Source organism: Notothenia coriiceps, unplaced genomic scaffold (assembly GCF_000735185.1).
Source record: "Notothenia coriiceps isolate Sejong01 unplaced genomic scaffold, NC01 NC01_scaffold00000307, whole genome shotgun sequence".
Taxonomy (NCBI): Eukaryota; Metazoa; Chordata; class Actinopteri; order Perciformes; family Nototheniidae; genus Notothenia; species Notothenia coriiceps.
Window position 1 is genome coordinate 40,777 of NW_011333008.1, and position 24,002 is coordinate 64,778.

The following is a 24,002-nucleotide window of genomic DNA, read 5'->3' on the forward strand; positions in this document are numbered from 1 at the left end:
ATAAGTATGTATGGCTGCTGCAATGCAGAGAGAAGAGAGAATGTTCCAAATGTTTCGATGACTCCTTGATAGTGACACAGGAAATATGGCCAGAAAAGTAGTGGCATGAAATGAATCATCGATGTCCAGCTGCCTGTGGTCACCAGGAGCCTATCATAATGTTTTTTAAAGCATTAGTTAAATGTGTGCATAGGGGAAAACCTATATTACACTGCTTGAAATAATATTGCCAATTAGCTGATTGCATATAAGAGTGGAAATAAACGTTATGAGAAGTTTCAGCCTGGCTTTTTAACTCACTATCGTTGAAGTTCTAAGTGGTTGTCTTTTAGCAGCCAACAGAAGAAAATCACTCGGTTTTACCCTTCTAGATCTTTCTGTGGCTTTGGAAACACTGATCATATGATTCTGCCTGACAGCCTTACACACTGTGCTGCCAGGAAACAGCTTTAAGGCAGCATGACTTTCTCTTTTAGCACTTGAATTGTATATCCCTTTCAGTAAAAGGGGCTCTGGCTTTTCCCCTTTACTGTACGTCTCTTTTTGTGATATGCTACCCATGAGCCCCTTGACTCACCTGTTACTCTGACGCAGATGATGCAGCTGTATCTTCTGTTCCATGAAACAGAGGCATAGTCGAAACTCTTATTCACTGTCTTCTTGACCTTTGAAATGAAATGTCAACGCTTAATAAACAAATGTGAGCTCCACATTGCAGGATAATGTGATTGTCACAAATGCCAGACAGTTTGGACCGATGATCTCACACAATGTTTTCTCCTATTTTTAGCCACAGTGATAAGGACTTAGGAATAGAAATGTCAGTTTTTGTCAAGACTGAAATTATGTCAACAACTATTGAACGGATTGATATGAAAAAACATCCATGATGCTCAGGAACAAAACAGGTACATCGCACATCGTCGTGTGTAAACTCCTCATATCCAATAGAAACATTTGTTAAGAGTGAGCTATCTGCGTGCATTGTACAGTGTATTCTGAAAGGACCCCTATTTACTGTTACAACGTATAGCATGCTGAGTACAGCTCGCTAAGGAAGTGCAGTTGAAGTGTCAAGTTGAGTGTGAAGGTGATTTGGATGAACACTTCTGAAGGCAGTAATACCACATCCCAAGCATGTGTCTTGATCAGACAGCCATGTTTTGAAATCTCTACTGCCCCCATCAGGTTAAAAATTTCATTTTCCAATAATTCGGTTTATGACCCTCAAAACCACAGGCAACGACATTTCCCTCCGCTTTAGCTGCCCAATGCTAAGCAGCTAATGTTAGCGCGCTAATTATGCAAATTGAAGATGGTGAGCATTTAACTTGATTAACATCTGCATGTTACAATTAGCATTGTGAGCAAGTTAGCATGGTGAAGTAAGCATTAAGCTTATCGTGCCTTACAGACTCACAGACCCGCGATATAGAAAGACTCCTAGTGTTATTTAAAAACTCTGACAGCATTTTTTGCATGTCCATTTTCTTAGACAAAGCACTTCCAAATTTAGAATCATTAAAGCATTTTATCTGCCAAAACCAATATGTGTTTTTCTTGCTTAGCACATCCCATTTATATCACGTCAGCTTTCTATTGTGAAACATGTTTATATGACAAGGTTCTTACTGGTAATCTGATAACATCATACCCAACCATGCAATCATTGGTAGTGTTTCTCTTCCCATTTCAGAGTTAATGTTGATTCCTTTTAAAGCACACTTGAATGTATTCTCAAGCTTAGACCCTGACCTTTAATCTCAAATTAATTTTGAATTGGCAGAAGATAAGTATTAAAGTTATAAATATAAAGACTAAAGTTGGTCCTGCAAAATCAAAGATTTCCCCTTTTATCATGTCTAAATCTTATATTTAAATATAGTAATTAGATACTTGTGTTATTGTATTACTTAGTTATAGTTGAGTGATGCATGATTGCATTTTCTTTCTCTCTGCATTTGCATTAATGACCTACTCCTGTGCTATCATTAAGTGTTTTTATATTAATGTATTTAAAAAAACAATGTTCAACATTTCCGATGTCATACACAGTTCTGCATCTGTCTGACTTCTACTTAAGGCTGAGATACTTTTTTATAGACAATGTGTGAAAACGTATGACATGGGTGATAAATCAAAACTACGGCATGCTCTTTATCTTGCTTTTGACATATTTTGAGCGCCCGCGCTGCAGCCTCTAGAGACAACGTATCTCAATAGGGCTCTCAGACATCACAGTGACGCTGCCACGCAATAATGAATAAAAAGATGATACTAAATATGTCTCAGTTAAAAGATCCGGAGATCATAAACCAGTCAAACCCCATTTCTATACCACAACAATGCCCCGGTTTCTACAGGGCTCCTATAGCAAAAGGCTTCCTCAGCTGTACATTATTGATGGGGCCTAAATCTAACACGCCTTTGTTCCTCCATGATGGACACAACGAGCGTGTCTCCCCTACATAGAGTAGTTGTGGGGGAGGGGAGCAGGGGTGTGTGACTCACCCCCATCCCATCCTGCTGCAGCAGATTCATCCATCACATTAAGAGGTGGTGCATCAATCATTAACAAGTAGCCCCCTGTTGAAAGGATGATGGACAGCTTGACAAATAAGTTAAGATGAAGGTGATGTTGGCCTTTTTCACTCTTCAGGCAATGTTTTCAAGATACAACAATAGAATATCCAAACGCAGGCAGTTAAATTATCCTGAATAAAAATGCTTTAAGAGTAGAAAGAATAGTGGGTAATGTGTTCTGCAGAGAGATTTTATCTTGACTAAACTGAACTCGCAGAGTTAATTTTGCCGATGCGTTCAGGGTGTCTGAAGAGCTTGGGCACAGATGACACTTAATACTCCCCTCATGGGTGGCCAGCTCTTCTTAGAGAAATTCCATTTTTATTTTTTTTTTTGTACTCACCCAGGTGTAAAGGGACGCACACTCTGATAATCTAGAAGTCCTGAGAAAACCTTTGAGAGGATTTTCACTGCAGGTTCAGAGAAGGACTGGAGCCATTCATCCAGGATAGGATTATTCCCCCTTTTGGAGGGATTTGACACTTTAGCCGTCTTTATTCTGACAAAAGTTTGCTTAGGGCCAAAACCTCTATTTATCCTCAGTCAACAAACTACCGACTTGTAATTTTACCTGATGAGTTAAGCTATCATGTGCTCAAAGAAAAAAAACAACAGTATTTAATGTTCATTGGATCAAATGACAATGTGTAATGTGAATGCAGAACGAGAACTATGACCCATTTCTTTATTGTCCCTGAGCTCCAAGTAGAATTTTTATCATCTTTTAGTTAATTGGTTTGGGTTTACGGGCAAATACTTTAATAGCCTTTTTCACTCTTAACAAGCATCAGCTTTGTTTGATTGTGCAGTAAAATTTCATTAAAAAAGACCTGACAAATCAGCAGCTACTTTGTGAAGCTCCTTTGTGAGTTTTTCCCTCACATATTTGCACAGAAACTTGAAACCAAAAACAGAGCTTAAGACACGTGTCTTTCAATCAATGCTAAAGTTGCTCCCTATCTGTTGCTTTACAGCTTGTTGTACTGCCCCCAGTGGCCAAAACCATCTGTTTCCAAAACACAATCAACAAAAAATGGTCACTAACTAATCTCAGGATGAGATGACAAAAAATGAGAACAAAATGAAAGCGCTCACGTAGTGAGGATCAAGACCTTACGAGAGCACAAAAAGAGCAGACCTGACCATGGCAAGAGACAAGACGAACTGACACTGAACACTGGGAGACAGGGGAATTTAAACACATGATAATAAGACACAGGTGGGAACAATCAGGGGCGGGGCTGACGCTGATGAGCACAGGAGACACACAAGGGGTGACAGTTGAAAACAGTCAGGAAATTAGACACACCAGGGAAACTAATGACAGAGAGGAAAACACAGGGGCCGTTTCTCAATCGCGAGGATACTGGCTTGGTAGTCGCATACTTCCAAGTCACTTCCTTCAGAAACGAAGCAAGTATACTTCCAAACCATGGCTTCGGAAAACAAAGAAGAATGGAACAGGCTANTTCATCCATAGATATCCACTGCATCCCACAAGGTAAGATTCATCACGGTCAGTATTTCATACTTTCACTTCTTTTGGGGGTTCATCGGAAACGGTTCTTTCCTTCCCGAATGACATCCTACCAAACCTGGGCCTAATCGCCAAAACACTATTTCATTCACTTGCTACAAACTGTCATCATTATGTTCATTTATATAATGTGACCCGATAATAAACATGTATTCCATACATCACGTCTCTCCTGAGTGAAATGAAGCTCAGCGCAAGTTCAGACAGGAAGACCTATCACTTCGTATTGCACGTCATGGCAATACTCGCTCCCTCCACTTAAGGATAGGGAGCGCCACTCCTCAGCAAACCTATCACGTCCCTCTATTCACAAGCCTAATCATCGCACCTGGTAATCCCTCTATATATGCTCTCCCCTCTTCTATCAGCTGTCTTCCAGGTGTCAACGCGCAACCCTCCTCCACCCCTTCGCCTCCTGCTTCCAACTCAGGACCAAGCTTAACCTTCTCCCTTCCAACCGGACCTAACCACTTATCACCACCACCAGTGTCTAGACCCAGGGGGGTTCATCGGAAACGGTTCTTTCCTTCCCGAATGACATCCTACCAAACCTGGGCCTAATCGCCAAAACACTATTTCATTCACTTGCTACAAACTGTCATCATTATGTTCATTTATATAATGTGACCCGATAATAAACATGTATTCCATACATCACGTCTCTCCTGAGTGAAATGCAAAGTATACATGATTAGTAGGTAATGGGATGGAAGATACAAAACTAGCATTATTATCCTTTAAAGGCCACTATGGTAATAGGGTGTTTGAAGGAGAATCTCATTTAGCTGCAGTATCATTAGCCCTGATGTTAAATATTTTTGCAGTGTGCATGCATGAAGGGGTGGCAGGTTCACAGAATGTGTATCAGCCCATTATGCATGGGAGCAGCTCAGCCTCACTAGAGACGGCTAATCTTGTTTTAGTTTGCAAATGCATTTGGTTGCACTTAATTGCAGCAGCAAGCCGTCTCTGAAGGGATCAAAATACAAATTTGAGCAGTTGTTTGGCCTGTTTTTGACCTCTCATACATTTTAGGGTTAATCTGGTTAAATTACTGACTAGTTAATTACATTTAGAACATTTGACAAACACCAGTGGGGACAAAGAAGAGAAAGGTTTACTTAAGATAGTTGTAATGGGCATTGCAAAGTGGGGCTTTAATGGATACCTTAAAAATGCTATCCTTCACGCCAATGACTTTTAAAAATAAGGCTGTTCAAAGGTTTTTTAATAGACGAATGATTTGCTTATGATGACTTTGATATTTGAATGGCTGACTCAGACACTGCAGAAACTTTCTCTGCAGTGCATGATAAGCTGCACCTGATTCCGCCTGACAGCAGCCCCACAAGCTAATAATGGTTCAGCGAGACACCAAATGTTTTCCATTTCAGTAATAAGGCCTGTTTTGGAATGGCAAGTGCTGAATGCATCACTCTTACTGAAGTAAAGATAGGGCTTTGCTCTGTGCGACAGCATAGGAAAACATTGTCAATAGACTTATAGGTGCTCTATTTAATATATTTGTATTACTTATAGTTCAAATGGTTCATTATTGTGAAAGGTGCCGCTCATGGTGAGGATCACACAGAGTCTATTCCCTTTGATTATATTGTTTTGGTCTTTCGATCAACAAATGTTATGTTGTATAGTTTCACCTCATCAATATAGTTGCATCAAGCTGCTCTGTGCAAAGCTGCTCATCGCCAAACGATAGACAGGCAAAGTCAGAGGAAGTTGCTAAGAAACAGCAAACCAAATTATTAAGAAGGATGGTCCATGTGTGCTAGATGTGTAAAACCAAAATGTTTTTCTAATCAGTTCACCAAAATAACTTAATAAGATGATGTGCAAATGTTGTGTCCAAAGTATGCCGTTCCCAAGTAGCAAAACGATCAGTGTGTTTTTAAACCAAAGAAACATTTGATTGTCTTCTAAACGCAGAAAAAATAGTTAATCTGGATTTTCTGCTTTATCTTTCCAGTTTGAGGTGCACAAAACCCTTACATCTCTGAAAACCCACTTCAGTAATGGGTATTTCAAATAAATAAGGGTTTAAGTGGTCAGTTAAGGTGACAATAGTTTCACTAATAAGTAAATGTGAAACGTGTGAACTATGTGTGAAAGGACATCCAATCAGTGGTTGCTCATCAAACATGGTTTTTTGTTTATACTGGCTAAATTACGGGTTATAAATGACAGGCATGTATTGAAGCCAACAAAAAGTTTCTATAATAAACACCTTCTGTGTTAATAATGACCATGTCTTGGGGCCACTTGATTTCCTGAAAGGTTATTTAAAAGAAATCAGCCTCAGTAATAGGAAGTCATGAAATTCAGAGCTCTCTTGCCAAAGCAGGTTTGGGTTGAATGGCACAGCTAGCTAATCTCCATATGAAATGCACACAACAAAAGAGAAAATTAGCTGAACAGAACAATTGTTTAGAGCGAGGCATGGAGAAAGTGAGCACGAGAAAGTGAAGGCAGCAGGGCAGGGACACCTCAGGTTCACTCAAGAAATAAACAACGCTGAGAACGTCCCACAGGTTCACACACAGATAAACAGTTCCTAGACCTTGGAATAATTCATTTTGAATGTTTTCTCACATCACAGTAAATGCATTGACAGAGACACTAGCCCAAACAACACAAAGTCATTAAAAGTACACCCGAAAGCCAATACAAATCAGACAAGCCAGTGTTACCTGAGGCACGTTTGCAGTTATTTAAAAGTAAACACCAACAACAGAGCAAAACATCTGAACACTAAACAAAGGGATTGTAGGCCTATACAAAGCCAGATTTTAGATATGTGCTGTTTTTATGCCTCTGGCAGGTTTCAGGGTCATTTGCATTCTTTGTAAATCATCCGAGAATAAAACAATGCCAAACACTGTGCCCTCCTCTACTGCAAGCTATGACCACAGCCAGCTCTGCACCACCCAGCTGTCTCCCTCTCTGCAGCTGAAGTTGCATTGTCATGGACACGGCATGAGGTGAAGGGAAAACTGGCTCGAAACTGAGTCGATTGTTATGGTAATACCCGCTTGTTTGGAGGTGTGTTGTAAATGTAGGTGTGGCTATTTGTACTAATGTTCTTGTAGGTCACCGCTCATGAGCATAAACTCAATAGTTTGTTATCCGGAGCCTGAAGGCTTTGAAAAGATAATGTCAAACCGGCGTGGACCAACAAACAGACTAGTGCTGCAGCTCCAGACTGGTTTCAAACCTTTAGGGCAAAGTGGCTCCAATCCTCCCACATTCCTGAGTCAGGGGGCTTTAGTCGTCCCTCTTCTGCAGTGCAACCGCCTGTGTTTAAACAGTCCTAATCAGATCTATGTGTTGGACTGTTGAGGGCAGGGCTGGATCTGCATTGTTGCCGTAGACAATGAGCAGCTTTGCAGGGGAGATGTGAGGTGACACCTGTAAGGTGCTTCTATCCCACCCTGCAAACAAGGTATTAGGAAGTCAGTTAGTAAGCAGACCTTATATATGTGGCGCTTTTCAAAAAAATAGTGACGAAGTGCTTTCAAGACAGAGGCCAAAGAAAGGACATTAGGATAGAGAGGCAAGACAAAAGCAAGGCATAAAGGCATTCAAAGCAGAAAATAAAAAAGGTGCTCAGCAAACTGAAGCAATAAAACGTTTTTAATTAATCTCTCAATATGTTTAAGTTGTTGTATTTCTTACAGTTGACCTGCTTTTAATTGAACTATTCATATCTTAAACTGCACTGTAACTTTTATTCATGTATTTTTTCTTTTAATGTTTATTTTATTATCTTTGCCAAAGATAATAAAATAAACATTAAAAGAAAAAATACATGAATAAAAGTTACAGTGCAGTTTAAGATATGAATAGTTCAATTAAAAGCAGGTCAACTGTANCACAACCTCAAACAAGGACCGCAGGTGGTCACGAAACTCCTTCTCCTCTGTGGACAGTTGAGGTTCATCCTCATTGGTGCTTGAGTTGTCCTCAACAGCTCCATCTTTTTTGGAAGCAAGCTGCTCAATAGAAGCCACTGGCGAAAGACAAACAGACAAAAATGTAAACAGTGATCATTTTCAGTAAATACTTAATAAAATAAACATTATTTTTCCTTAATGACCACAACATATATTTCCTATTTACTTACATCTCCTTTCTTTAATCTTCCTTGAATCTTCTTCAGTCTAAAAGGAAAAATTCAGGTCATTTACAAAAAACAGACAACAGTTTGTGAACTATCATGCTTAAGAGGTTAATTTAAAACAGTGAAACTATTAAATATTTTCCTTACAAGTTCTTTTATTCGCTTGCGATGTCTGGTATGAGGATTATTTAGATGGCTTGTCAGATCAAATATGGTTGGAATGGCTGTGTCCTTCAATACAGTCCTGTAGGGGCTCTGAAAGACAATGCAAATTATTTAAAAAATTGGGATAATCCCATTTTTGGGAAAACAAGTAGAAATGTTAGACTTGTTTGAGATACTCACGGTTTTGCACACCATCGCAGGGTCGAAGTGTTTGGCACATAATCTGTAGTGCTTATTCAGCTGGTCTGACGTTTTTGCCTCAAAAGCTGCTCTGCGGCAGTTCTCTACCCAGATTCGGCATCTAAAGGAGACACATTGCAGCTTTATGAGACATCCAAAACAAATCTGTGCTGAGACAGGTGGCTGTGTCTGTAAACACAACTTATATCAACTTATATTATCCATAGTATGTGCTCCCATACAATGATTGCATGTGCAATACAATATTTTAATAGTTAACAGTGACAGGGAATATTTTTCTGCATTGTGTTCTTTTACTTTTAGTTACATTTGCCTAATTATACTAAATGTTTTGTTGCAGAACTTGTACAAGAGTTTTAATTGTATAGCGTGGTATTAGTACAGTTTTACTTCTGACACTTTCGCTACCACCACGGCACTAAAGTAGACCTGGCCATTCAACAAAAACAAGTCAGATATAACGCCCATAGATATATGTGTCACCTAATTTAAGCCAAACATCACTCTCTGCAAAACATATTTAGATATGTATTTTAAAATGAATAACAAGCCTAGACCCAACATGAAAAACGTTTCTCTCTGTATAAGGTAAAGCTTTGGTTAGTTCGTTTGCCAGCTTTGCAAATGTTATGATCGTTGAGCTCTCACTGAATTATCACAGTTTGCATTCATGTTAAGGGTTACATGGAGGTTTCAGTTTATTTAAGTGGGTGACTCTAAAATATGTCCTTCCTACCTTTCTGGGTCCCGTGGAAAACGAAAAAATGCCATATCTGACTGTGTGCTCTTCCCTGTACAGTTTGGGGCCGCGCAAAAATTCGGCATGCTTCAAGCTAGGTAGTTAGCTTAGCTAACCTAACTTAAGCGCTTTCCTTTACTTAATCGTGTGGAACCAGATACTTTTCTCAGGCTAGCAGAACACTTAAAACGCCTCAACTAGTGTGCGTTTGGGTTTCCATCAAACAATCAAACAGTTTGTGGAGTGGATTCGCGAACACAATCACAACGGTTGAATTTTGAGTAGATCGTTCTGCAGGACGACGTCCCGCCTACCACGTTCCTGATTGGACGTACACACATTCTGAGGTATAACTATTGGTTGCTGAAAGTACGCAGTTCATTTCTAATGACCAATTAAAATACATCTAATATTTCTTCTTCACCCTTGAATATACTGACAGCAGCTTTCCAAGGTTTACTGCTGCTGCCCCCCACTGGCTCTCCCACTGGATGACAAGAGTTTGCCTGCTTAAATGGTAGATTGTCTTTGTGCTTAATATATTAACGATAGATGAGGTTTTCCAAGAAGCAGATTGAACCCGATAACTCGTTATATGACCTAGGGTTTCAAACAAATATCTAGCCATATTTAGAAAATAACGTTAAATCCATTTGCAATTGGTAACTATGAAATCCCACAATTTAGTAATTCTTCCTCACTAAGTTAGCTGTCTTAAATTCAGTCAAATCGGTTAAGAGAAAACCCGTTTATTAGATAAACTAGTAAACAGTAGTTCGTCTTTATAGTGCAAATACTAATCAAAAATGAAACCGGCCCTAGTCATTCGGCTCGTTGGTCTAGGGGTATGATTCTCGCTTAGGGTGCGAGAGGTCCCGGGTTCAAATCCCGGACGAGCCCTCTTTTTTTGTTGTATTGTCTTCAGTCTGAAATCGAGCATCACATTACAATCGACACTAGCGAAAATACGGTCAGTATTCGGCATCAAAATAGCTCAACAAATCCATAATCGCATAAAGTATAATGAATTTGGGATTATACTTTTTATTACGTTATTTGATTTTTCAAACTACGTTGAACTACACGTGAGTAAATTGCGACTAACCAATTGTGTTCACGACTACAGCCTCCGTCCTTTGAGTAAAATTCAGGGCTCGTCCGGGATTTGAACCCGGGACCTCTCGCACCCGAAGCGAGAATCATACCCCTAGACCAACGAGCCAGAACGTCAATTACAGGCCTTTCTGATATTATAAAAGGCCTGATATAGATAGCGTCAAGCATTTATATTTAAGACTTATACATTTTATGTTGCTACGCATTTTATTTATTACAAAGGCTATGATAAAAAATATTTCATTTCGGATGAGTTTTTAATGTTACCTGGGGTGAAGAGTGAGCTCTATCTGAAAATGACTTAATGTAGATGGAGAACAATAAAGACACACAAAGCAATTCAATTAACTTCTTTTTATATATCATACATAAGACTGTCTTAATATAATACAAAGGGCATTGTCATAAACACAGCAAAGTCTTGACTAGATCTTACAATCTGTGGATACATGGACTTATCCTTTCCCCCATGCTGTTCAATTCTATAGTGCATGTTGCATGTACAAAAAAAGTGAAAAAAATGTGAAATTAAAAATGAAAAGGATAAATCCAAATTAAATAAGAGGATTTCAACTTCTGTTGGGTGTTCAGATATGTCGACAAGTATACGTGTTTGTGTATAACCCACAAACTGAACAGGCTTATGAAAGATGGAACCTTTTTTTTCAACCATGTGCTTCTCATATAACCAAAAAGTAAGGTTTGTGATGTACATGCACTTACAATATACCCTGTGAAAATTATTAAGGTTTGAAGATCTAGCTTTCCCTGTTTGATTCAAACCCTACCTCATAGTGTTGTCCTGATGTAGTCAAGTACCTTTGCCAAAAGGCAAGGTTTTGCCACTAAGAAAACAGGAGTTCCTGCCCACTGAATGGTCACCAAATTGACAAACATAATCAACATACCAGCAGGAGCAAGGTAGTGAGTTCTATACTTCCTTTATTAAAAAAATATAAATATATACATAAATTCTATTTCAACTATTAAAAAGGGGCTGCATTTCATGACAACTGCTCTAAATAAGAGGTCAATCAGCATGATCTGAAATAGGCGCACACTTACGAGTCACTGCAGTCAATTTTTTTTCTTTTTCAGTCTTTATTTTTGGAATGTTTAGTACCAGTATGAGTGCCAGTAATAAAAACCACTGGCAATTTCTAAATGTCTCAAATTCTGCGGGGTATGAAAAATGATTGCAAATTTGCAATTTACCTTGACATCCAGATAAAACCCCAATCTCATTATAGGTAGCTTTACATTTGTGTTTGTGGAAATACCAAGCATGATCTCTTATGATGGTTTCTCCTTTAAAAATGGCAAGAGCATGACCTGTGGCCTGCCCTTATTTTTTTAAAGGTGGCTGTGGGCAGGTTTTTCTGTCGAATTTCAAAGCTGGTAAAATGAGCAACAGAAGAAAGAAAGCACTTCAAAATCCCTGATATAAAAAAAAAAAAAAAAATCTAGTTATTGACTTATGTTGAGGACATGCATGTCTGCCTAGGCAAAGCATGTGGTTGTGGGCTGACGGACACCCTTTCCTTTTTAATAGGACAACAATCATGGGGGATCTGCCCTACCAAATCAGAAAAATACCATTCATCACAAACTGATTTGCCACAATTATCCTTACCCTGCCAAGACAATGACTTTAAGTCTTGCTTTCACGGCAGAAACTAGCCAAGTTGACCAAATGATGTATGAAAGGCAGCAAAACCCTTTGAAATAGTATGATGGGGGCAAAAGAAAAACGACGACACAGAAATAGAACGCATTAGTCTCCTTTTTTTTTTTTTTTTTTAAACCATCAGCTTCTATCTTGCTACTCCGGAGCCTGCAGAGTAACTACCAAATTCTCTAACATACCAAAGTTTTAAAAGACTCCCAAAATAATCTACCAATTAATATGGAAACAGTTTTGGTAAAACGTTGCAAACAAATCTGGCCAGAATACACAATAGCCAACGGTCTCAACAACGGTCTCCAGTTTTGCTAAAAGTAATATATTGCAGCTGTTTGTATTGACGTTAAAATAAGATCTTGATAAACTTTGCGTCAAAGTGGTGAACTGCTACATTATTGGTTACAGACACCTATATGCTATAAAACAACTGCTTTGGTATAAAAACATATCCAAAGGGAAAATAAATTCTTGTAAAATTCACAGCATAATTTGAGGAGAAAAAAGGCAGTCACTTAACTCGTTTTTTTTCTTCAGTTTCCATGTTTTGGATGGAGAGACTTGTGCAGGTGGTTCTGATGAGGAACTACATGCAAAAGGGGAAAATAACAAAACATAAAAGGGTAGACTCTGGAATAGATAGTTCTTTCCACTGCAAAATCCTTAACCAGTGAATAAGATTTTCAAGGAAGTAATGTTTAGGAGGTTGTTGTGTACAATAAGACCCTGTTATGTGGGGCCCTGCTGAAGAAGAAATCTTTGTCGAGAAAGGCCTCAAATTACCATTCTTATTTACCTTTTCTAAAGTTGTTTTAATTTCCTTAAAGAATTAAGGGCTGTCTAGAGAGAAAAATAGAGAAAAGCCATCTTAATTCAAATGATAATGTCCAGCTCCATCCCATTCCAAGTCCATGAGTCATAAGGCCAAAGGGTTATCTTGAACCAGCCACTGACTGTCTTCCTTTCCCCGGGCTGGATCCTTGCGTCTCCTGCACCCGTCGCTGCTCTCATCTGTGCCGGGCCAGGGTGCAGCTTGCAGGACAACGGGGCCTCTAGGCCTGAAGGGTGGTGCCTCCCTCTCCTTTGACCTAGTCGGTGTCAGTATCCACCTGCAAGGTCTCCTCTCCGCCCGGCCAGCACACGCTTTAGGGACTCCACTGCTATGTGCTCCCCTTTGACAGAGTTACACAATACCGACCAACAAGAAATATCACCGCAAACACTTCCCCTCATTGTCAAGCTACAGGATTTACAAGCAGCTTTTTACGAGAAATTTCACTTAAAAAGGGCAAAATAATAAAGAACCAGTGGAACAGTAATGTCAGGCAGTCCACGGTTTGAACCGAAAGAGGACGCCAAGCATTTCATCACCAACAGCTACCTGCAAAACAGCATCAAACTTTGCTCTGAAATGCTCCTTAGAAGATTTTGCCACATAATACCATATGGTGATTACTTGGTGGTTACATGAAACTGGTGAAATGGTAAGATGGATGTCTCAATCTCACTATGGTTATTCCGCGGTATTATTTTGTGCCTAATGATTGCAAAAGAAAGACTGATGAAAATTACATATATACTTTTTAACAAAAGGTTTTTCTCTGTAGTAGCGGTTCAGTGATATCTCCCTTCCGACGTGAGCAGCTTTTGTTCTCAACACACCTTGTAGTAAAAAACACCACCTTAAAAATGACGCACAGGGGGGAACACACAGCCAAATGTCAGTGCAGTCACGAGCTGGCCATAGAACTCTGCTGCACACACACTCCAGTCATTGGAGACTCCTCCCGGTCCATGCCCTGCCTCATGCCCAGGTGGCCTTCCGCTAGGTAGTGGGCAGGCCCTGTGTTCGTGCCCATGGAGAATGCAGGGTGCGCGGCCATGCCAGTCTCCTGCCGTGGGTTCGAGAAGGCACCTAGCCCCATGCTCAGCCCACCATTCTGACTAAAGTCAAGAGCTCCGACAGGCAAATGGCGGAGCTGGTAGGCCTGGTTGCCATGGTTTCCAGTGGAAGAGGACGATGTAGAGGAAGAGGAGGCAGAGGAAGACAGAGAGGTCATGGACAGATGGCCATGAACCACCTCCATGGAGTCCTGTGTCGAGGAGCTGTGTGTCGGGGAGGTGTAGTGGCGTGGGCGTGGGCGTGTAGCCATCATCGGCCCGTGGTGGTGATGAGTATGTGAGTGGGGATGCAGGGCCTTAGGGTGCTGAGGGGGAACATGGAAGGTGGTCTCCTGGACTGGGTGGGTCTCTCCAGTGGCGGACTCTGCTCCAACACCACCTCCCCACACAAGTGGGGGTGGGTAAGGCTGTCTTGCCTGTCAATGTCAAACAAAGAACAAGAGTCAGTGGTGGAATACGGCCAGAGGTCTTAAGCATTTGTAAAAGACTAAACAGAGTGGATATAATTGCCAATACAGCATATATAGCATTCTTTCCACAAATAATAATGATTGATTTTGAATTTTACTCTTGCAAATGATTTTGACGTTTATCCAGTCTTGTTTTGATACCAAGCTACATGAAAAAATACTTTCATTGGTGAAATGTAACCTTTTTTTGATCTGTTCGGAAAGATCTTTATTAAACAGCTTAAAATAAGCGGCGCAGTTTCTGGTACATGCTGAAGGAGCAAAGATATACAAAGATACTGATAGAACAAAACATCACAATAACTCCAATCAAATTGTATTTCCATATTGTTCTGATATCTTACTGACCTGCGGGCAGAGGCTGTCACCATCGATGGCAGGCAAAGCCGTGCCGAAGTGTCCTCCACTGTGCAAGTGGTGATGGGTAGGGTCTGACCTGGCTCTGCCACTGGTACTTGTCCCAGAGGATCCTCCTAGTGGTTCAAACAAAAGAAGAGTCACAAATGAAGCCTCAACAACATATCAATCAAAGTTTATTTACGAGCCCAATATCACAAACATATTGGAATAGCTTCAATGGCGTTCTTACATGCTACAATTCATAATGTCGATGCTAAGTTCCACAAAACCAATCCTCCTTACCAAATAGATAATTTTGGTGAAGTGCATGTGAATTTAGAACAACTGACAAATAAATGTGATACAGAAGTGTAAATGAGGGAGAGTGGAGAGACTGAGTGTTCAGGTTACCGGAGCTAGAGGAGGTGCTGGAGGTGGTTCCTGAAGACTGGGACTGCTCTAATGCGGGGCTCGTAGACACGCTGCTGCTCGTATTGGTCCCCTCGTCCGCAGTCTTCTTGAAGAAGCTGTGCTGCAGAGCATAGTAGGGCTGGATGCGGCTCTTGGGGTCATAGTCCAACATCCGGAGGATCAGGTCCTTGAACTTCAAGTAGTCAGCAACAGCATGGCCAGACTCCCCCGCCCGCCGGCCACCTGGACCCCCTGTCTCCACACCCAGGATGGAGTGGAGCTTCCGCGAGGCTGGAGGCTTATACTGTTTAAGGCAGAGAACACAAAGATTAAGAGATTTACTTAGCCATGACTTCTCTTCACACAGTACGTTACGTTCCACTGTAATCACAAAATACAACTTTTAGTCGGTCTAACTGAAGCAATACAAATGAAGCTTACCCTTTTGCCATCTTTGGTCTTCTTAACACTCCATGTACCATCCGAAAGCTTCTCAAAGAACTTCCTGGCTTTTGGGGCTAGGTCCATTATGTGATTAGGTGGGATACCAAGAACCTCAACTATTTTGTTCATCTGGTCCACCTGGGGAACAAGTTATAAATCAAGTTATAGTTATATTTCAATCAAATTAAAAAGACATTGAATACATTTTTATCACCATTAAATGTAAAGTCAAATGTCATCTGAGCTTGAGTTGACCTAACGTTTAAAACTGTGGGCTAAGGCATGTGGCCACAATGACTGGAAACAACCATTTACATTATGGCTTGAAAAGGTAGTGTGAGCGCGATACGTTTTAGGTTAGTGAACACCACGTATGGATCTTAAGGCCTATACGACATATTTGCCATACACACACTTGTAAGTAAGACAAAACTCAAGGACAATGAACCGTTGCCATTCACAGTTATATTAAAGACTAATATAGTACAAGTCAGGGCTCATACCTCATTGGCTCCGCTGAAGAGAGGTTCTCCAGTGTGCATCTCTACCAAGATGCAGCCCAAGGACCACATGTCAATGGCCAGGTCGTAGGGCATTCCCAGCAGCACCTCTGGGGAACGGTAGAAGCGACTCTGGATATATTGGTATATCTACAGGAAGAAAGGATAAACAGTCAGTCTCATTGTTTACCATTAACATCTGAACTCTAAGAAAAGGACATTTTTGCATAGATTCATTTATTGCAAATTAGGAAAACTGCAGCTAAATACCCTTTGTCCCAGTTGGCATGAGCTGCCAAAGTCCACTATTTTGATGGCACTCCTCTTGGGGTTACAGAGGAGGATGTTCTCAGGCTTCAGGTCACAGTGGATGATGCTGAGCTCAGGCGTGGCCAGGAAGAGCAGCGCCGTGCATAGCTGCTGGGCAAACTTCCGGGTGAGGTTGAGTGAGACACCACGGAAGTTGGTATTTCGGAGAAGGTCGTACAGGTTATATGAAAGCATCTCAAACACGAGGCAGAGGTGGTTCCGGAACATGAAGTGACGCTTTAAGTGAACTGCAGAAACACAAAGAGTACAATGTTAGTCAAATACAGGACATTTCAGTTCTTTCATATATCTTGTCAGATCATAGGCACATTTCAAGAATGAATTACCGATGTAGTATTTCATCTCGGTATCATGTTTGTTCATGAGCTCTAGGAGGCGCACTTCAATCTGGGCTTGATTGAGGAAAGCTTTCTTGTTCTTAATGATCTTAATGGCGACCCATTCCTGCTCAGCACGGTCATACGCTTTCACAACCTAAAGAGGCCAGGAAAAGAAAATGTTAATATTGCAAAGTTAAATCAGAACTGCTCTATTGATAATAAACATTTTAACTGCAAAATCCTCAGGAAGTGTCCTCAAAGTTATGCAGAGTTAAATTAAATCATCCGTTTCTCCAAAATCAAAACAATTCTTCGTTTCACATGTATTCAAATAAAGTGTGTGTGAGATTATAATAAAAAAGTAAGCACCTGTCCAAATGATCCTTTTCCTATCAAGGAATCAATCTCATAGCGGTCCATCCACTTCTCCCCATTCTTGACGATGTAGTCATAGTTATCATCGTCATAGCCATCATTGAAGACTTTCCTCTCTTTTTTGTGACTGGAGTCTTCACCCTGACCCTGTTGGTGCCGCCGCTTCTTTTTTGCATAATACACCTATAAATGAACAAATAAAGAATACAAATCACACTTGAAGAATTTTACATTATTAAAAAGATGTTTTTTCTTCCTTGAAATATTAAAAGATAAATGCATGTATTGAGAAAGAAAACAAACCTCATTGATGTGTTTGTATGTTTTGATAAGGTCAATGGAGAGCTTCCTCAGGGGAGCTGCAGTTGGGTCACGAAAGCACTGGGGCATGTGCCTCTGTAGTATCAAATGGGGAAGTCACAACATTTCATAAACAAACAGTTTGCACATTACTTTTGCTTTGTCATTGCATTAAAAAGGCCTTAAATACAGTTTACACAATACTTAATGGCTAGACTGAAAGAATATGTGTAAGCAGCTACTCTGCCTGGTGACAGTAGCAGAAAGAGAAGTAGTCTTTCAAATCACATTAAGTAGGCCTATTGCAATTTTTGTAATGTAAAATTCAGATTATAGGAAATGTAAGAGCGGAGGTAGGGGCAGAGTTAGTGTACCTGATTGGCAGTGAGCTGTGGTGGCTGGTCGCTGTACGGTAAGACCGTAACAGATTGGTCAGTGCTTGACTGGTGGCGGTCACTGTACTGCTGGTGCGTATGGGGCATTGGAGCAGCCATCTGAAGACCAGCAGTGTGTAAAGAAAAAGAGGGCGCAAGCCGGACGGACGAAGGTTTGCATGCTGAAGTCTCTCCTCCTAAAAGAAATGAACACGGCTATCAGTTGCATATAAACCATAATTCAACATTACATGTAACAAAACACACAAAAGGAGTAGAAATGGTAATAATATTGATGTAAAACAGCAGTTTTCCTCATCCAAAAAAGAGATATGGCCCAAAAATCAAACAAATAAAAATATATGCTTTATATTGAACAGATTAAATATTATTCAGCATTTTTTGCAAGTATCCAGTATTAATTTTCTAATACAATAACATCTTCATTTCAATTTGGGAAATAAAAATATATGCAAAATGCAAATTATGCATTTGTAATATTAACCTGTACATTGAAAATGATCAATTTGACAATGTAGCACAGACAAAAATGATCATAAAATATTTTAGAACAATTAAAAAATAATTCATTGTTAAGAAAAATGTCAGATTAATACATTGTGTCTTTTGTTAAACATGTTAAGTCACAAAAATGCATCAAAGGATAACCATAAAACAAATTATAGCAGTAAGATATCAACCTTTGTGAAGAAAAAGGAGCAAAACTGCAGGTTTAACAGTGAAAAGGGGTGAAAAGAAAGCATCTCCACTCTATACAGTGAATCATCCTTCATTTTAAGCCAGAAGGAATCAAAAAATTATCAAATAGCATGTTCAGCTATCAGCATCTCTCACCAGACAACACAATTCACCAGTGCTACACAGTAACCACTATTCAGAATCCCAGCAACAGCACCTAATTAGCATAGCCTATCACCACAGAGATACAGCGTGATTTGGCAAGCCCATCAATGCACAGACCAATCACAACGCAGTATGCAAATAGCCTACTTTTGTTGCCAGGGCAGAGCTGCTCCCATTTTCCAATGAGAAAACAAGAAATAAACAAGAAATAAAATTGAACTTTGGCACACTTAGACGCTGCTTTCAACACAAGAGCCTGACAGCAAAATAGCTGCACAGCCCAAAACCTGCACTCCATCTGAGAGCATTAGAAAGCTGACCCAGCTTTGGAAAGGAGAAAATACACATCCACTGACAGAAATAAGAGAAACTGTAAGATGATAGAGCGCAGGCAAAGGCTGTATTTTAAGAAACCAAGACATGTATGCACTATATATATAAAAAATATAAATAATGTAGGCATATATATATATATATATATATATATATATATACATATACACACACATATATTTAAAACATTTTGCTATTTTATAAACGTTGCATTTTATTTTATAAAACCTCACATTGCAAGGATGATCAAAGCTATTTGGTTAAAGTAAAACTAGTTTTGCCTAATACAATCATATTCATTTGAATCTTTTTATGCACAAAACCAACTTAAAGCACTAAAATTATAAGAATGATTTGTCATGATGACTAGTCTATTTTCCTGCATGTTAAGCTGAGGCCTGAAAACAATTACGTCGAATAAATTGTAATCACTTTAAACTCTTGAAAAAACATCATCATTAAATGTATATTTCAAAACTGCATTGATACATTGTAATACAAATAGCTTTGTGACTTTTATCTACAAAAAATGTCCTGAAGGGTGTGTGTTTGGTTGTCAAATGTAAAACAGCCAAATAAGTGAGAGGGAAAGAAAAAGGTCTTAGTTGTATCATTTCACACCAAAGGCTCAATATATAGCAGCTAACCTGAATGCATTATCTCATGTCAAATTTCACATCATCCTGGGAGGAGAGTCCAGCAGCAAACCACAACCCACTACAAAGAATAGAAACAGACCATTATCATTATTAACTTTAGAGGGTTTTTTAACTTGTTGTGAAGTAGGGCAGAGGACCCCTTAAGAACAGAGGACACCCCACAACTTTAATAGGGTGCTAAAGGTGACGTTAAGTGTATACACTTAGTTTTTTGTTTTTAATAAAGCTGAAGTACAATAAAAAAGGCAAGCTATTGGTGGATACACAGTCAAAAGCAGTTAATTTCCAGGCAAATGTTTTTTATAATACACAAAATACTTAAAAGTTATTTGAGAAACTATTAACCAAAAATAACAGTTAACTTACAAAAAGGCACACACTACATTAAACACATACTTATCAAAACAAATCGAGATTAATATGGATAGGGACTACATGTCCATAGTCAACATAGCTTTTCATTGAAAGTGTTTTTAATACCTCAAATGTATTTACAAATAGCTAGTCCAACTTAAAATACTTTAAAACCAAATAGTACAGTTCAGAAGGTTGGTGTATAGTGCAAATTAACAAAAACTGGGAAAGTTTGGTTTGACTCCATTTTACAAACACAATACCTGACAGAATAAAATACCTATGGGCTTCATTTGACAATTCAAAAATCTCTAACCCGAATATGTAAGATGTATTTGATGAAAAAGCCATTTAGCAAGCACACTTGTCGCTCTTTAGTCCCTCCTAAACGTTTGATTATTCTTCATTTTCAGTACTGACATATGAACAGTTCCTTTCCTGGCTCTACTCATCACGGCATCAACGGGCCTATTTAGGTGTAAATATAACGGCGACTAGCTTGCTATTGTTAACCGTATCATATCATACGTGATGCCGAAGACCTCTGTAACATGACAATGTGTCATCTTCTCACGCCCAATTGACTAGATCCATGCCAAAGCTGAATCCAATGTAACCCATCCAAAACAATTAAAAGCCTAACGTCAGTGCATAAAGACGGTGCCCGAGTAGCCATGTACTTACAGATGATGGGGTAGATCTCGTCATGGTTGGAATTTAGAAAGCATATTCAGTGTTCATTTGCGTCCCCTCTTGCTATCGTTCGTGTATGCATCCAATTTCGCAAATAAATGGTAAACGTATTCGGGCTCACGTTACCGTTAGCAGTCTAACTAGCTAACGTTGTCGTCGTTAACGTTACCCTGAAAACTGCGGGACAAGCAAGCATATCTCTCACCAATCCAACGTTAGCTAGTGACGCTGTGCAGCCAGCGGGTTGTGGGGCCCATTCAGCTGGTTCGTCAACAAGTCAACGTTAACCATTAGCCAGGTTAGCCGAATTAGCTACCAGGCGTTAGCCAGGATAGCTAGGTGAGCTTCCGTACTGTATAACTCAAAAACCCAAAGCAGACCACATCGTTTTACAATAATAAAGTGTTTTGTCAGTAATTCAAATGGGACTGTTAGCTTACACGGCAACACTTGCTTAAGTCGTACAATGACAATGTCTTATATTGCAGGGTTAACGTTAGCTGTAACGTTAACACCGTGCCAGCATGACTCTCCTTCCAAACTTATACAATCCGCTGCACCCTATGGCTTACAACAAGCTGGAAAACAGATCCCTGTTAACAATAAAAATCAGTCCGTTGACCTACTGACTGAAATCAGTTGAGAACGCTGGCTTCAGCGGAGTCGGCACCGCCACAAAATGTTAGCTAGCCGCCATACCATAAGCTACCGTTCTCAACTTCACTGTCGCGTCCATCATTGTTAACCATTCGCGTTACATACAATATGAAACTGCGAAGGCGTAAACGTAACATTTTAAGAAAACGAATGGTAATGTCAAAGATAGTATTTTAGTATTACTCACCTCTGATGGCACGATCTTCATTTAAAGTCCAATAACCTGTATGATGAGGAAACTTATCCAGCTTGAGATTCTCCCCTCCCTGCACGGTTAGCGAGTAAGGTTAACGTTAAATCCAATTCCCGTCCTCTGGTCGGCCAACTCTTAAAAAAAATTGCCTTCCAGATTTATTAGGGTCTTCATATTCCAAGCGTTGATGAACAACATCGGCGATCGAAGCAACTTTGACTATCGTTACTATCAGCTGATGACTAGCAACATGCTAACGTTAACTAGCTCGCATAACTCACTAGCTAACCTTAGCGAACTGGCTAGCTAGTTGACAAAATGAACGCAGCTAACATTAGCTACCTGCCCTGGCTGGCTGTAGCTTCTCTGGCTAGCCTCAAGCTAACAATTCTAGCTGCCGCTAAATAAACGTTATGTCAAATTCAGATTTTACGTTGTCTTTGCAAATGTAGCGACGGCCACTTCGATAGATACGACAATACTGTTGAATCCAGCTTGTTTCAAACATGAAACAGAAACCGTGTCCTCTGATAATTTTGGTTAGGAATTTTGTGTAAATTTTCACAAAATGGCGCGCGGTCCAAACCTGCGCAGTGAACCGGCCCGGTGGACCAGAGACACGGACAACTGAGTTAGTGCGGCGCCGCCTAATTGTCTCAACTATTTAAAACGTCGGCCTCTTGATCTTCTTAATCCGATCCACTAGACGCATTTCGATATCCAAAAACGTCAAATATATATCCACTGACAGCATTATTCCGGCGGGAAGGGAGAACATTTGAAAAGACTGAGCTGGGAAAAAAACCCTCCTGACAAAATGGCGATGCTCTAGCTTGTTGCCATGGCAACTGTCAATCAAAAAAAATGAAGTACCCGGATGTACCAATGACGAATAAAATGTAACTGGCCTGAGTTACAGGACACATAACTCTAGTGGTGTCTCTGTCTGTCTGCCAACCTTGTTTGGCCTGTTGCTACCGTCCGGCAGAAATGCGTTTATTTTTACAATTTTAAACGTCCGTTCTTTTTATGTAGTATCTTTATGTGTAGCCTTATGCTGCCAGTTTCGTCTATCACAGCAAGTTGGTATGTGTTTCCTATCTCCTTTTTTTTTTAACGTTGGTGTTTTGAAGAATAGCTTAGCCAAAACTATTATTTATAATAATAATACTTTTTTATAGACTCAGATAAGTTTAATGTAGGCTACTATATGTCTTATATTATACTTTTTAGTTTACAAAACCCAGTGTTTACCTGCTGAGCTGCAGTGGAAGAATAGCAACAAAATACGGAGGATTGTACCTTCATCAAAGTAACTTTGGGAGATGTTATCTGAAGTATGAGATTTTAATCAATGTTTATCCCATTTTAGTTTCTAAGCTTACAGTATTTTCTGATTAAAGGGACAGTTATCCAGAAGCCCCTTTTAACATAGTGAGTATTTAAGCATTAGGATGAAAGATAAATAAAAGAAACCCCACACAAGACTGCATAAGAAATAGGCCTATGTTGCCTACACTTTAATTCTAAGCAGTAAAAATAAAAATAAACAAGGGCAGGTTTTCTATAATATAACTCAGTCAACATGTATTCTTAATATAAACTCTGATGCTTTCCCATCTAAAACTGTTAGACATTTAACTACTGCATACAGCAATTATTATAGTCTGTGTCCTCAAGGCACAAGAGGTTCAGGTCACCTGCTGGATATTTGTGACCTGAGTGAATGTGTCAACTTATGACATCTGCTGGTTGGGTGCAAAGTAAAGCCCAGGGAGATCTATTTTTTTTATTATCAAGGTACATATCACGGAAACAGCTCTGGGTTTAATTTTGTAAAAATATCAACAAAAATATGCATATTTGTCTTGCATTTGAGTGCTTCTTCAATCAGTTGCAAGCCATCCTTTGCTAATTAGTTACCCTCAGGGGGGGTCGACAAAATGACTTTCTCCCCCCACATACGTTTTCTGCTGATTGTGGACACTGTCAAACAGAGAAAAATAATTTAGATAAAATGTATAAAAATATAATTTGTGCTACTCATTTAAGCCATCAAGTTAATCATACCTTTTTCTGAGCCAACACATTAGCTGGAAGAAATATTTCACCAAAACATGACCATTTCTCTTTCAATTCCATAAGACTTACAGTGCCATTTCAAATATAAAAAAACATTACTAAAAGTTTATCAAATCACCATTAAAGCACAGACTTTGGAATATATACACTCTTGCATCGATGCACTTCTTTATACTCCAACGTTGCCAAAGAAACTTCTTCTGCAAACTGTTTTTATACTCACTTCTATGTCATTATTATCCAGT

General features: G+C 39.5%; 2 protein-coding genes and 2 non-coding genes across 7 annotated transcripts; 1 reads left to right on the forward strand and 3 right to left on the reverse strand.

Annotated features, from left to right (window-relative positions):
- Positions 1-7,986: 7,986 nt before the first annotated feature.
- On the reverse strand, positions 7,987-9,673 carry LOC104941211 (52 kDa repressor of the inhibitor of the protein kinase-like). Its single transcript, XM_010766283.1, has 5 exons — positions 9,358-9,673; positions 8,601-8,721; positions 8,403-8,510; positions 8,259-8,295; positions 7,987-8,144 (listed from the first exon to the last, which is right to left on the reverse strand). Exons 1-5 carry the CDS (start codon positions 9,444-9,446, stop codon positions 7,987-7,989), a joined length of 513 nt encoding a protein of 170 aa, XP_010764585.1. The 5' UTR covers positions 9,447-9,673.
- Positions 9,674-10,188: 515 nt separating this feature from the next.
- trnap-agg (transfer RNA proline (anticodon AGG)) lies at positions 10,189-10,260 on the forward strand. Its single transcript has one exon. It is a non-coding gene; the product is annotated as a tRNA-Pro (tRNA).
- A 250-nt stretch (positions 10,261-10,510) lies between these two features.
- trnap-cgg (transfer RNA proline (anticodon CGG)) lies at positions 10,511-10,582 on the reverse strand. Its single transcript has one exon. It is a non-coding gene; the product is annotated as a tRNA-Pro (tRNA).
- Positions 10,583-10,815: 233 nt separating this feature from the next.
- On the reverse strand, positions 10,816-22,492 carry dyrk1ab (dual-specificity tyrosine-(Y)-phosphorylation regulated kinase 1A, b). 4 transcript variants are annotated; one of them, XM_010766024.1, is made up of 12 exons: positions 21,670-22,492; positions 19,767-19,836; positions 17,923-18,119; positions 17,552-17,644; positions 17,243-17,431; positions 16,880-17,027; positions 16,494-16,780; positions 16,227-16,373; positions 15,721-15,861; positions 15,280-15,583; positions 14,878-15,002; positions 10,816-14,475 (listed from the first exon to the last, which is right to left on the reverse strand). In XM_010766024.1, the coding sequence occupies exons 2-12, from the start codon at positions 19,774-19,776 to the stop codon at positions 13,888-13,890; spliced, it is 2,229 nt and encodes a 742-aa protein (XP_010764326.1). In that variant the 5' UTR covers positions 19,777-19,836; positions 21,670-22,492; the 3' UTR covers positions 10,816-13,887. The 4 variants fall into 4 exon arrangements, with proteins under 4 accessions (XP_010764326.1, XP_010764332.1, XP_010764339.1 ...); XM_010766030.1 differs by lacking the exon at positions 21,670-22,492 and adding an exon at positions 20,817-21,134; XM_010766037.1 differs by lacking the exon at positions 19,767-19,836 and having other exon boundaries at positions 21,670-22,491.
- Between the last annotated feature and the right edge of the window lie 1,510 nt (positions 22,493-24,002).